This window comes from Chiloscyllium punctatum, chromosome 5 (assembly GCF_047496795.1).
Source record: "Chiloscyllium punctatum isolate Juve2018m chromosome 5, sChiPun1.3, whole genome shotgun sequence".
Taxonomy (NCBI): Eukaryota; Metazoa; Chordata; class Chondrichthyes; order Orectolobiformes; family Hemiscylliidae; genus Chiloscyllium; species Chiloscyllium punctatum.
In genome coordinates, this window is record NC_092743.1 from 15,555,733 (window position 1) to 15,570,218 (window position 14,486).

At 42.8% G+C, this 14,486-nt stretch overlaps 1 protein-coding gene across 3 annotated transcripts in view; it reads left to right on the top strand.

Annotated features, from left to right (window-relative positions):
* Positions 1-14,486, top strand: part of LOC140476902 (protein spire homolog 1-like) — a 202,643-nt gene that overhangs the window by 145,933 nt on the left and 42,224 nt on the right. For 2 of the 3 annotated variants that reach the window (XM_072569816.1, XM_072569814.1), the window contains exons 9-10: positions 6,952-6,993; positions 9,746-9,909. In XM_072569816.1, coding sequence (XP_072425917.1) covers positions 6,952-6,993; positions 9,746-9,909 — 206 coding nt within the window. The remainder of the gene's footprint in view (positions 1-6,951; positions 6,994-9,745; positions 9,910-14,486) is intronic. The other variant, XM_072569815.1, reaches the window with a different exon arrangement.

The following is a 14,486-nucleotide window of genomic DNA, read 5'->3' on the forward strand; positions in this document are numbered from 1 at the left end:
TTCGGGCATAAGCCCTTCTTCTTCAGGATATTAGTGTAAAGTTCTGAATTGCTAGCTGAGTGACACTATTGCTATGCCACCATCTCCTTGTGTGCTTTTATAAAGTTAATAAAATATAGTCTGTTTGTTAACCTCTGGCTAATTTCTTGTGGATAACCAGGATCTTGCCAAGCAAGTAGCTGAGGAGTGTGGTGGTGAAGTTGTGCCATGGTGGCTCAGTGGTTAGCACTGTTGCCCCACAGTGCCAGGGACCTGGGTTCAATTTCCACCTTGGGTGATTGTTTGTGTGGAGTTTGTACATTCTCCCCACGTCTGCATGGGTTTCCTCTGGGTTCTCTGATTTCCTCCCACAATCCAAGGATGTGCAAGTCAGGTGAATTGGCTATGCTAAATTGCCCATAGTGTTAGGTGCGTTAGCCAGGGGTAAATATAGGGTAGGGGAATGGGTCTGGGTGGGTTACTCTTCGGATGGTCGGTGTGGACTTGTTGGGCCAATGGGCTTGTTTCCATACTGTAGGGAATCTACTCTAACTTAAACTTTAAATAGAGTTCAGTTGCTTAGGGACATAAACACATTGATGTGAAAGTACAATGGCTTCTGCAATTAATTGTTATCTCTCTGAAGTGTATTGGATGTCTAAAGATTTAATAGAAGCTGGCTTAGCAGTGGAATCTGGGGTCTTATTGATTTGATTCCCATCCCACTGACAATGCCAGCTACCTTTGTCTAATATCTTAATATTTAACAAGATTTAAATATTTAATTACATAGATAAAGGAGTCACTTTGAACACAAATGTCAAGGCGTTTTATACGAACGCTGTCAAACTTCAGAAAATATAAGCAGCAGTAAAATTAGAAATTTCTCAACAGTTTCAGGAGCCAGATTGAGAAATACTGCTGAAGTGGTGAAGGAGGTATTAAGCAGTTTGCATGACAATGTTCATGGTAGAACCAATAAGGTTGATGAGCTGCAGACACAAATTGCAATGTGATTTTATGATGTGGTTGCAGTAACAGATATACAGCTTAAACAAGATCATGAATGAGTTCTTAGTATCCCTGGTTATGATGAGGAAAAAGAGGAAGCAGTATTGATTGATGAACGCTTGCTTATGTTACAGTTCCAAGTAGAAAAGCTAGGTTAGATGATTCCATATCTGAATCTATTTGAATGAAGAAACAAAGGAAGGGCTGTTTCATTCATTGATGGAAACCTTTTTAAGGATTTTCAAACAATGAAAAGTATATAGGTGAATAAATTTGGAGGTAAATTTTTAAAGTGTGTAACAAAATTGAGGCAGTAATATTAAGAGATTTTAAATTTGCTTGTATCGACTGAGAAAAACACGGTGCCAAGAATTAGAAAAGAGAATTTTTTTCTCTGTGGGTACAGAAGAACTTTCTGAGTCAGTATGTCTTTTGTATAACATGGAAGGAAAATAGTGTTGGATCTAGTTCTGTGACATGAAGTAAGGCAAGTAGAATGTGTTACAGCAGGAAATCATCTTCCTACCAGTGTCTGGAATATAATTCTGTTTAAAAACATCAAAGATTATGAGGCTCAATGATGGAAGTGCCAATGTCACTGTTTTAAGAAAGAAGATAAACACACATAAATTGGGAAGGACAATTGCTGGATTAGACGGTTATGAAAGGACGGAGGGAATTGAGGAAAAGGATAGTTCAAATAGTTCAGCACTTGTCCTTCAGTGGGAAAGTGTAAAGTACAAGATGCCAAAAGAAGTGAAACTGAAAATAAAATGTTAAAAAGGAGGCTTATGACAACAAAGCAGGGCAGGTGACTGAGGTGTCAGTGGGTGAGCACTTTGGGGCCAGCGACCATAATTCTATTCATTTTAAAATCATGATGGAAAAGGATAGACCAGACCTAAAAGGTGAAGTTCTAACTTGGAAAAAGGACAATTTTGACGGTATTAGGCAAGTGCTTTCAAAAGCTGATTGAAGGCAGACAAGGTAAAGGGAAGCCTTCAGAAATGAGATAACGAGAAACCAGAGAAAGTACATTCCTGTCAGGGTGAAAGGGAAAAACAATGACTGCAGATGCTGGAAACCAGATTCTGGATTAGTGGTGCTGGAAGAGCACAGCAGTTCAGGCAGCATCCAAGTAGCTTCGAAATTGACATTTCGGGCAAAAGCCCTTCATCAGGAATAAAGGCAGTGAGCCTGAAGCATGGAGAGATAAGCTAGAGGAGGGTGTGTGTGGGGAGAAAGTAGCATAGAGTACAGTGGATGAGTGGGGGAGGGGATGAAGGTGATAGGTCAGGGAGGAGAGGGTGAAGTGGATAGGTGGAAAAGGAGATAGGCAGGTAGGACAAATCCGGACAAGTCATGGGGACAGTGCTGAGCTGGAAGTTTGGAACTAGGGTGAGATGGGGGAAGGGGAAATGAGGAGACTGTTGAAGTCCACATTGATGCCCTGGGGTTGAAGTGTTCCGAGGCGGAAGATGAGGCGTTCTTCCTCCAGGTGTCTGGTGGTGAGGGAGCGGCGGTGAAGGAGGCCCAGGACCTCCATGTCTTCGGCAGAGTGGGAGGGGGAGTTGAAATGTTGGGCCACGGGGCGGGGTGAAAGGGAAGGCTGGTAGGTATAGGGAATGCTGGATGACTAAAGAAATTGAGGGTTTGGTTAAGAAAAGAAGGAAGCATATGTCAGGTATGGACAGGATAGATCAAGTGAATCCTTAGAAGAGTATAAGGGAAGTAGGAGTATACTTAAGAGGGAAATCAGGAGGGCAAAACGGGGACATGAGATAGCTTTGGCAAATAGAATCAAGGAGAATCCAAAGGGTTTTTACAAATATATTAAGGACAAAAGGGTAACTAGGGAGAGAATAGGGCCCCTCAAAGATCAGCAAGGCGGCCTTTGTGTGGAGCCACAGAAAATGGGGGGAGGTACTAAATGAATATTTTGCATCAGTATTTACTATGGAAAAGAATATGGAAGATATAGACTGTAGGGAAATAGATGGTGACATCTTGCAAAATGTCCAGATTACAGAGGAGGAAGTGCTGGATGTCTTGAAGCAGTTAAAGGTGGATTAATCCCCAGGACCTAATCAGGTGTACCCGAGAACTCTGTGGGAAGGTAGAGAATTGATTGCTGGGCCGCTTGCTGAGATATTTGTATCAACGATAGTCACAGGTGAGGTGCTGGAAGACTGGAGGTTGGCAAATGTGGTGCCGCTGTTTAAGAAGGGTGGAAAGGACAAGCCAGGGAACTATAGACCAGTGAGCTTGATCTCGGTGGTGGGCAAGTTGTTGGAGGGAATCCTGAGGGACAGGATGTATATGTATTTGGAAAGGCAAGGACTGATTAGGGATAGTCAACATGGCTTTGTGTGTGGGAAATCATGTCTCACAAACTTGATTGAGTTTTTTGAAGAAGTAATAAAGAAGATTGATGAGGGCAGAGCAGTAGATGTGATCTACATGGACTTTAGTAAGACGTTCGACAAGGTTCCCCATGGGAGACTGATTAGCAAGGTTAGATCTCACGGAATACAGTGAGAACTAGCCATTTGGATACAGAACTGGCTCAAAGGTAGAGGACAGAGGGTGGTGGTGGAGGGTGGTTTTTCAGACTGGAGGCCTGTGACCAGTGGAGTGCCACAAGGATCGGTGCTGGGTCCTCTACATTTTCTCATTTACGTAAATGATTTGAATGCAAGCATAAGAGGTACAGTTAGTAAGTTTTCAGATGACACCAAAATTGGAGGTGTAGTGGACAGCGAAGAGGGTTACCTCAGATTACAACAGGATCTGGACCAGATGGGCCAATGGGCTGAGAAGCGGCAGATGGAGTTTAACTCAGATAAATGCGAGGTGCTGCATTTTGGGAAAGCAAATCTTAGCAGGACTTATACACTTAATGGTAAGGTCCGAGGGAGTGTTGCTGAACAAAGAGACCCTTGGAGTGCAGGTTCATAGCTCCTTGAAAGTAGAGTCACAGGTAGATAGGATAGTTTGGTATGCTTTCCTTTATTGGTCAGAGTATTGAGTACAGGAGTTGGGAGGTCATGTTGCGGCTGTACAAGACATTGGTTAGGCCACTGTTGGAATATTGTGTGCAATTCCAGTCTCCTTCCTATCGGAAAGATGTTGTGAAACTTGAAAGGGTTCAGAAAAGATTTACAAGGATGTTGCCAGGGTTGGAGGATTTGAGGTATAGGGAGAGGCTGAACAGGCTGGGGCTGTTTTCCCTGGTGTATCGGAGGCTGAGGGGTGACATTTTTGAGGTTTACAACATTATGAGGGGCATGGATAGGATAAAGAGACAAAGTCTTTTCCCTAGGGTCGGGGAGTCCAGAACTAGAGAGCATAGGTTAAGGTTGAGAGGGGTAAGTTATAAAAGAGACTTGAGGGGCAACTTTTTCACGCAGATGGTGGTACGTGTATGGAATGAGCTGCCGGGGATATGGTGGAGGCTGATACAATTGCAACATTTAAGAGGCATTTGGATGGTTATATGAGTAGGAAGGGTTTGGAGGGATATGGGCCGGGTGCTGGCAGGTGGGACTAGATTGGGTTGGGATATCTGGTCGGTGTGGACAGGTTGGACTGAAGGGTCTGTTTCCATGCTGTACATCTCTATGACTCTATGACTCTATTAGGAGTGAGATGCGTTGAACCACCAGGCAGATCATGGTCAGTACAGTAAAGAATTGAAAAAGCAAAAATGATAATGCAATGTGAGGCTTTTGAGAAAAGATTAACATTATTAACATTAGGTAACATTAAATTAAACATTTAAACATTTTCTAAATTTATGAGGTATTAGACGTAGCTAGGGTAAAAGTTAGGCTTGTTAGGCACTGAAAGGGAAGTCTTCATGTCGAGGTAGAGAGCAAGGCATAATGTACTTGTATCTATCTCCACAATGGTTAACAATAAAAGCTAGCGAAGGTGAGTCAGAAAATATGATCTTTACTTGATGCCTCACCTGGCCCAGATGGATTGCAACTAGATTCAAACTTAGAAACAGCAAAGATACAGGCATTGTGTCAGACTATTGAAAGATTGCTAATGTGATACCCCTACTTAAAAAAGGGGGAACTGGTGGCATAGTGGTGATGTAACTGTACTAGCAATCCAGGCCAATGTTCCAATTTCAAATCGTACCATGGTGGATAATAAAATTAGAATTCAATAAAATCTGGAATAAAGAGCTAATCAATGGCAGCCACATATCCAGTGTTAATTGTTGATAGTGATAAGCAAAGTTCCAGATATCGAGAAATCTAGACAGGATGGTGACGTGGGCAGAAACAAAGCAAACACAGTTTAGTGCAGAAATTGTGGAATATTGTTGGAAGTATTGTCAAAAGCTTCTCGTCTTGCATTCTTCAGCACATTTGCAAGACTACTGAAGTAAGGAGGAATAATATTCTAAACAGTATGAGAAGAGAGTGCTGGTTGGTTAGTTAGTGAACTCTGATAGAAGTTTGCTATGGAGAGTGCACCAGTTATGTGATGGCTGACAGCTAACAGCCAGGATTTCATTGACCTGGTCAAGGAATGAACTAAAGGATTACTGTCACCTAGTTTGTCAAGTTGACACAGGCACAACGTATGCACATAATACTTCTCTTTGTAAAGAAGCTTTGTAAAAAGCCCTGTGTATTGATATAGCCACCAGTACCCACACGTACACAAAACTGGGAGCCCAGCCTGACTCAGGTTCAGCAATGGGGTACAATCAGACATGTTACTAAAACAGTGTATTCTCGAAAGTCTCAGAATTTCTCATTAGTGTGTACAAAAGTAAACTGATCCTACCCCTGCCATACTAGGAGATACAATTTGGAATTGGCTCACTAGCTGTTCTTTGTAAAGTTATGGCCCGAATTTGACCATTGAAGCTAGAGTCCTGTTGGCAGGAATTAGAGAAACAGTTTGCCGGTAGCAGCTAATTAAATAGCTGCTGCCAGGGGACTGCTGTCCAATCACCAGAAGAGGTGGGAGTTGCTGTCCAATCACTAAGACCTGTTGGGAGCTGCTGTCCAATCACTAAAACCTGTTTGGAGCTGCTGTCCAGTCAGTAAGAGGTGCTAGGGGCTGTGGTTCAGTCACTAAGAGCTGCTGGGGGCTAATGTCCAGTCCTGAAGAGGTACCAGCCCAACCATCAGCCCCACCTGTTGAGGTGGCCATTGCTGTGGCACAGTTACAAGGAGCCGGCACCTTAATATCTGGGGATCCTCAAAGGGAGGGAATGAGACCTGGGAAGTGCCAGTGCTCTGGTAATTGTGGGGATTTGTCATGCATTGAAGGAGCTTAATTGTGTTCCAAATAGGCAGCTGCTCTTCCGACTTTCCTATCGCTGACCTGGCAGTAGGAAGACATCGGACAGACTTGTCTCTGAGCCTTTCCACTGCCATTCTGTCTGCCTGCCCATCTCTTAGCCATCAGCCCAGGGCATGGCAAATTCCAGGCCTGTGTATTGCTTATTGAGAAATCAAGTTTGGTCTCAATTCTCAGGCTATTGGCTATTAGAATACCTGCCAAAGTTGTTTACAGCATTGTTTACAGTGCTCACATGAAGAGCAGCTATTCTGAAACAGGTAGTGTCTTGTTTCCTCTGCCTGTGAAATCATATTCCAGTAAGAAAAAAACAATGTCTTACAGATGAAGTAGAAATAATAGAGAAAAGCATTAGTGTGATTCAAAACAAGGGTTTGCTGTAGCATCCTCATGGATCTAGTCGTCTCACGAACCAACTCATATCATATTTGAGCATCAATCTCAATTCTCCTCCATTAATTGTTTTCTTTCATTGAGAGCTAACCATGTGAATAATTGGAGTAATGTATCCCTTACTGCCCTGTCTTTATTAGTTCTCTGCGTAAAGTTGAAAGATTTCAATGTTGAGATGAAATTCTAACTGTATTATTTTCTCCAGTTTTTTTCCTAACCATCCAATTGTTTTTCTTACAGTAATGAGGCCACTTAGCATGTCTTGCAGTTTTGACTTGTCAGGTAAAGGCAGCTCCGTACCTGACGTGGTGGTTTTTGTCATGTCTCGCTTTTGCTTTTGCATCTTTCACTTCATCCACCTTTGTTTTAACCATTCTTGGCTCCTTTGATTATTTTAACGTTGCTGTTGGTTTTATGGTTTGTGCTTGATGCAGCAGCTTTGGTGGTTGTGGTTTCAATGTCTACGGTAATGGGGTGCTTTCAGCATTTTGCAAATTGAGCTTATGTCAACAAAGAGTAAGTTCGGTTCGATGTGGAAGTGCTTTTGTATTTACTTGTTCATGAGCAGCACAGGCAATGACATCATTGATGCCCACTCCTAATTGCCCTTGTGAAGTAGGCAGTGAGCTGCCTTCCTGAACCACTGCAGTCCATGTGGGTGAAGTTATAGCCACAGTGCTATCAGGCAGAGTTCAAGATTTTGACTCAACGTTGATGAAGGAGTGCAATACCTCAATATAATCATGTATCACTTTTTGGTGATGGGGTGTTTGTGTATCTGCTCCTGCCATTACCCTACAAGGTGGGAGGTGTCAAAGCAGCCTACTGGAGCTGAACGCCTGTATATATGTGGGACCTGCTGTTATCCAGATACAGCATATAGATGAGGTCTAGGAAGGGGCCAAGATCTCTGGGGACTCCAGAGATATCAGGGCAAGAAGGAAGAGTGATTAGATTGAAATTCTCTGGATTCAATTGGAAAGCAAAATGAGAAATCGGGAATAGGCCTTCCCTTTGTTTTTTTTTGTTCAGCTTTTCTTTTCTCCCTCATGAGGTGATTAAAGAACCTTTCTGCGTGGATGGGCAAAGACAGGTTTCTAGATCTTTCTTAGCTCCATACGTAATGTAACCACATGAATGATTTTAAACGGCTACATCCATTACATGATGTGAGTGATTGAATTTCATTTGCTGAGAGCATATTTTTCCTGCTTTACAGCAGAAGACAATCTGCGAAAATGCAGAATGGGAAATGCTGGACTTGTGGCTTGAAAGTTTGTTACTGTGTCGGGTGGAGTATATGGCATTGCATGATAGTGAAAATCAAATCAGCAACTGTTTCAAATCTCTCCTAATTTTAATTTTCAGAGGCGTTATGCAAGTCCGACTAAACTCTCACAATTTATGCACCATGCAGTGTCTGGATCTAATCTATAAAATTTTTCCAAGCAGAGAGCATTGATTAGAGGTGAAGAGTTAACCCTGCACCCACCCACCGAAACCCCCTCCAAATAAAAGCTCCAAAATTGGAAGTGCTGAAGTTATTGGTGATATCTCTACACAAACCGAGGATGTAATCTGGGCACTCACTTCTCTGTGTGCCTCAGTACTTTGTTGAGCAATGCATTTACTCATTAAACCAGTGGGGATGTTAGACGGTTCTGAAGGGAGACTACTCAGTTGAGATTCTATATTTTGGATTCTTACTGTTGAAGTAACCAAGTGCTTTGTTTTTTTTTATTCTGCACGTGGCATTGCAAACAATGGCTTTCACAAGTACTCTTGCAATTACTTTAATTATTTAAATAGTTATTCTTTCCTCCCTACCTTATTAAAAGAGCAGACAATGATGTTCTCTGCTACCTCTGTTAGGTTTGGCCTGTAGTAATGTATTGAGATGGACTCACCTCTGACCCTTGCTCCCACCTGAAAGTTGAGCAGCTCACCATTCTTGCTGATCATTCAATCAAACTGAAAACCTGGCCTGGATGGAGGATCTTTTCTGTTTAAAATAAAGTGCAGTCAGAAATTCCTGGTACATAGGCTGGAGCATCGATATCCAATTGGATGGCATGGTGGCTCAGTGGTTAGCACTGCTGCCTCAACGCGGTAGGCACCCAGATTCGATTACAGCCTCAGGTGACTGTGTGGAGTTTGCACATTCTCCCCATGTCAGCGTGGGTTTCCCCCCACAATACAAAGATGTGTAGGTTAAGTGAATTGGCCATGCTAAATTGCCCATAGTGTTCAAGGATGTGTAAGCTAGATACATTAGTTAGGGGTAAATATAGGGTAGGGGAATGGGTCTAGGTAGGTTACTCTTCGGAGGGTCGGTGTGGACTTTTTAGACCGAAGAGCCTGTTACCACACTGTAGGGATTCTAATTCCATTATTTTATGAGGCAGCTTTTCAATTTTATGTCAAATGAACTGAATGTTTAAATCCAGAGAAGAGCTTTGCCATTTGAATTTGAGCAGGCTGTTCACCCTCCCGAATCTGTGCCATCATTCAGTTAAATCATGGCATACCTGAGGGGGATGCTGGGAAAGTGATGGTGGGTGCCTGAGCTGTGGCTGTAGCAATATCGTAGTGAGCAGGCATGCCATTTGTGGTCGGTGTCTTTTTGAAAATTTTGTACAACGGAGAAGATTTAACAACAGACTTCAAGCAACAAAGTTCACCTGGTGAGAAGGGTTTTACCCTCTTTCATGATTAGAGTTGCCACGTTTGCCTGGTTTGCCAAGAAGCAAAAAAGAGTTTGAGTCTGCAATTTGCTTGTGCAGAAAACGTGTTGAACACTGTGATAACTTGAATATATCACCAGAATAGGAACAATGCGCTTTCACTGTTAGGCTTGTACATTTTAGCTGTTTTACAGAAACTGACTCAATAAAAACACACTGCCAGGAGCAATACCAGGCAGGTGGCAACTTTAACTTTGACATGCAAGCAGCAGAAGTATAGTGTAGGAGTAGCCTTCTGAAAGATCCAGTCGTAGGGTAGACTTTTTGACTCCCTTCTTCCGTGTTTACAGATGTGACAACCCAAGAGAGGAGAAGGAAGACCTCACCCCCTCCTATGGCCAATGGTGCAGTTATGTCCCAAATTACAGAGACTGATGCCCACACGTCACAAGTCCAAAGAAGAAGACTCCTGAAGGCACCTACGCTGGCAGAGATAGACAGCTCCGACTCTGAGGTAAACAGAAATGTGCTCGTGAACCTAGTCTCTGTTGTTCATTTATTCATGTGTGTGTCCACATGTATGTGCATGTGTGAACATAAAAGTATTTGTTCCTGCAGTATGTATGCGTGTGGATGTACGTGTGAGCATGTATGAGTGAGTAGTTTTTGAATTGAATTGAATTTATTGTCACGTGTACTGAGGCATGCTGTCTTGTGAGCAATACAGGCAGATGATAGAGTTGAGTAGCATTGATAAGTATATAATAGGTAAACAGCGACAAATACAAAAACACAGGTACAGGCAAATGTTAAGAGTTTGTGAGTCCATTCAGTGTCCTAACGACAGTAGGGTTGAAACTGTTTCAAAACCAGCTGGTGCGTGTGTTCAGGCTTCTGTACCTTCTCCCTGATGGTAGAGTCTGTCGAAAAACATAGTTTTTCGCCTGTAGTTAAACATCGGAGAAAGAATTTTGGACTTTTTCTCTTGCACTCAAATCAGGACTGTAGTGCAAGACACCAAATTTAGAAAATTGATGTGTCTAACTTGCTCATCAATCTTGATGAAAGATGAAAAGTGTTGACATCATATCTCTTTCTCTGAAGGGTTTTAAGTTCAGTATTACCAAACACTTTATATAGAGATATCTGCAGAGTGAAACTACCCGTCATGTGTTTAAGTAAGTACACAGGTGGTCTCATTGAAACACGTAAGATTCTTAAGAGGTTTGACAGGTTAAAATCTGAGGGTATCATCCCCTTCATGGGAGAACCTAGGACTTGAGGGCATAGTCTCAGAATAAAAGATGCCAATTTAAGACTGAGATGATGAGGATTCTCTTCTGTCAAAGGGTTCAAAGTCTTTGGGACTTCTTGCTGTGGGGGGTAAACTCCTTTTGTATATTTATGACCGAGATAGATCTTGACCACTTGGGAAATGAAAGGTTATGGGGAAAGGGTAAGAAAGTGGAATGTCAGATCACCCACGGATCAGAAAGAATGGTGGATCAGGTTTGAGAGGCCAAATGGTCTATTTCTTATGGTGAAAGAGAAAGAAAGGAATGGATAAATGCGATTTGGAGATGGTTCATAGAGTTATATAGCACAAAAACAGACCCTTTGGTCCAACCAGTCCATGCCGACCATATTCCCAAACCAAACTAGTCCCACTTATCTGCATGTGGGACTCTGCATCCCTCCAAACCTTCTTTATTCATGTACTTATCCAAAAGTCTTGTAAATGTTGTAACTGTACCTACATCCACCACTTCCTCAGGCAGTTCATCACACACATGAACCATTCTCTGTGTAAAAAGGTTTCTCCTCATGTCCTTTTTAAATCTTTCTCCTTTCATCATAAAAATATGCCCACCAGTTTTGAACTCCCTTACTCAAGGGAAAAGACCCATGCTATTTTGTGGAGTATAAAAGCCCAGCACAGATTATTTGGGTCAAATACCTGCTTCTATGCTGATAATTTATGTAATTCTTTAAATACATCAATGTCATTACAGTATTCCTTTTTCCAGTTGATGGAGAAACTGCAGCAACTTAATATGCAAATTCTGTGGCAACTGTTACCATTATTGGGAAATTAAATTCAGTGTCACATCTGCTTGGGGTTGGAGTCATCTCAATCTCATATCTTTGTACTGTATTAAAAGCTGGAATACTGGTCTTGATTCAGAGTGATTGTATTTATTTCCTTTTGTTCATGGGATGTGGGCATCACTGGCCAGACAGTGTTTATTGCCCATCCCTAATTACCCAGAGGGTAGATAGGAGTCAGCCACATTGCTGTGGGTCTGGAGTCACGTATAGGCCAGAGCAGATAAGATTGTCAGATTTCCTCCCCTAAAAGACATTAATGAACCAGCTTGGCTTTTATGAAAACGAACAGCATCTGGCTCTGTTTTGTCCAAATTTTTATCAAGTTTGGAATTGAAGCCCACACGTGTTTTTTAGGTCTTTGTCATATTGATTAACGTTCTTACTTATTTCCGATTTTGGTGCTTTCTTATGCACTGATGGGATGTGGGTGTTGCTAGCTGGTCAGCATTTATTACCCATCCCTAGTTGCCCTTGAGAAGGTGGTGGTGAACTGCATTCTTGAACCGCCGCAGTCCATATGCTGTTGGTTGACCCATAATACCCTGAGGAAGGAAATTCCAGGATTTTGACTCAGTGACAGTGAAGAAATGGTGATATATTCCCAAGTCAGGATGGTGAGTGGCTTGGAGGGGTACTTGCAGGGTGGTGTTCCCATGTACCTGCTGCCCTTGTCTCTCTAGATGGCAATGGTCATCAGTTTGGAAGGTGCTGTCTAATTTCTGTAGATTGTACAGAACTGCTGCTGTCGAGAGAATGGATGTTTGTGAATATGGTGTCTATCCATCGGGCTAGATGATGTCAAACAAGGAGAGTGCAGTTGGAACTGCACTCATCCCAGCAAGTGGGCAGTAAATTGCAGCCTAGCTAGCATTGGCTACATCCCTTGAATAATTAAAAGAAACGGTAAAGGACCATATGATTCAGAGCAGGAGTAGGGCCAATGGACCTTTGGGTCTGCTGCACCTTTCAGAAAATCAATGTTGACCTTCTAGCAGTCTTCATTTTCCCATCCTGTGCTTTTATACATTACCCCTTCCCTAGTGGAATATTACTAGAAGAAACTATTACTTAGATTAGATTACTTACCGTGTGGAAACAGGCCCTTCGGCCCAACAAGTCCACATCGACCCTCCGAAGAGCAACCCACCCAAACCCATTCCCCTACATTTACCCCTTCACCTAACACTTAGGGCAATTTAACATAGCCAATTCAGTGGACAGCTTGAACTGACAACCGGAAGCGGCAGAGACAGGCCACTATAAATGCCGGAGGAAACAGCACAGAAGCGCTTCACAGGAGGCTCCCAAGCACTGAGGATGTCACCTAGACAGGGGACGAAACGTTTGCAAGACAAATTCCCAGCTCGGCGAACAGAACCACAATAACGAGCACCTGAGCTACAAATCTTCTCCCAAACTTTGAACACCTACGGGCGAGAGACGCTAAGACAAGCTAGGAAATGGGAATCCTATGCCAACCGCCTAAGCGCCACATACGAACAACTCCAGTTCCTGCATGAATGCTGAAAGAATCGAATCCTTCCACCATGTGTCAGATACAGACCACCAGTCAACAATCCACAAGCCAGGGACACAGCCAGACAGAACGGATTCAGGATGATCCAGGTAATGATTACAGACGCTCACAACAGACTACACAAATACAGACAAGAAATTGCGTGCCAAAAATCGTTAATTTCAAAAACCACCAATCAGGAATGGATCCGGACCATAGAACAGGCTGTCACTATAGGACAGAAAAGGACTACACACCGCAAAAAAACGGCACTAAAAGAAAAAATGGCCAAACTAACACACAAAGAAGAGGACACCACAACACACACCTGGGTTAGAAACCTCTCCCACAGACAGCTCACAGACATGGAAGGAACAATACTGGCCAAGGGACTCAACTACAACCACAGGGACGCCAAGACAGCAGACTTCCTAGCAGCACTAGAATGCACACTCAGGAACAATGGACTGACAGAAGAGACACAACAAACTGTGAGACAAAGTATCGTATCCCTGATAACGAGGAAAAGACAAACACATAACCTCAACACCAAGGAGAGGGAAGCACTAAAATCACTAAGAAACGATAAGAACATAATCATACTACCAGCAGACAAAGGCAGAATAACGGTCATCCTGGACAAAGCAGAGTACATCCAAAAAGCACAACAACTACTTGCAGATACCAACACCTACCAAAAGAGGGAGTTTGACCCCACCCCACAGCTCACCAATAGGATAAACAACACACTGAGGAATCTACAAAAAAACGGACAGATAACCAGGTCTGACCTACAAAGAATGAAACCTGAAAGCAACAACACCCCCAGATTCTATGGACTACCCAAAGTGCACAAACCAGACATCCCACTCAGACCTATAGTATCACGACCAGGGACACCATCACACAAACTGGCCAAAGAACTACAGCAGAAACTGAAACACCTGATCAGCGGATCCAGACACTCTATACAATCGACACAGGAATTCTTGGACATCATCAGAAATATACACATAGACAAGGAAGAAACTATGGTCTCATTCGATGTAACGGCACTGTTCACCTCCATCGACAAAACACTAGCCAAAGAAACAATAGCCAACTTGCTAGACAGACATAACAGACAACAGGACGTTGAACCTATCAACAAAGACGGCATACTTAAACTACTGGACTTGTGCCTCACAACACACTTCACATTCAATAACCAAATATACGAACAAATCAACGGAACACCCATGGGCTCACTGATCTCTGGACTCATAGCAGAAGCAGTAATGCAAAGGTTAGAACAAACAGTCTTACCACAACTTCAACCCAAACTCTGGGTCAGATACGTGGATGACACCTTTGTAATAATTAAAAACACAGAAAACACACACCAGATCATCAACGCCACACTCACAGGAATCCGATTCACTAGAGAGGAAGAAAAGGACAACCAACTCCCATTCCTAGACGTGATG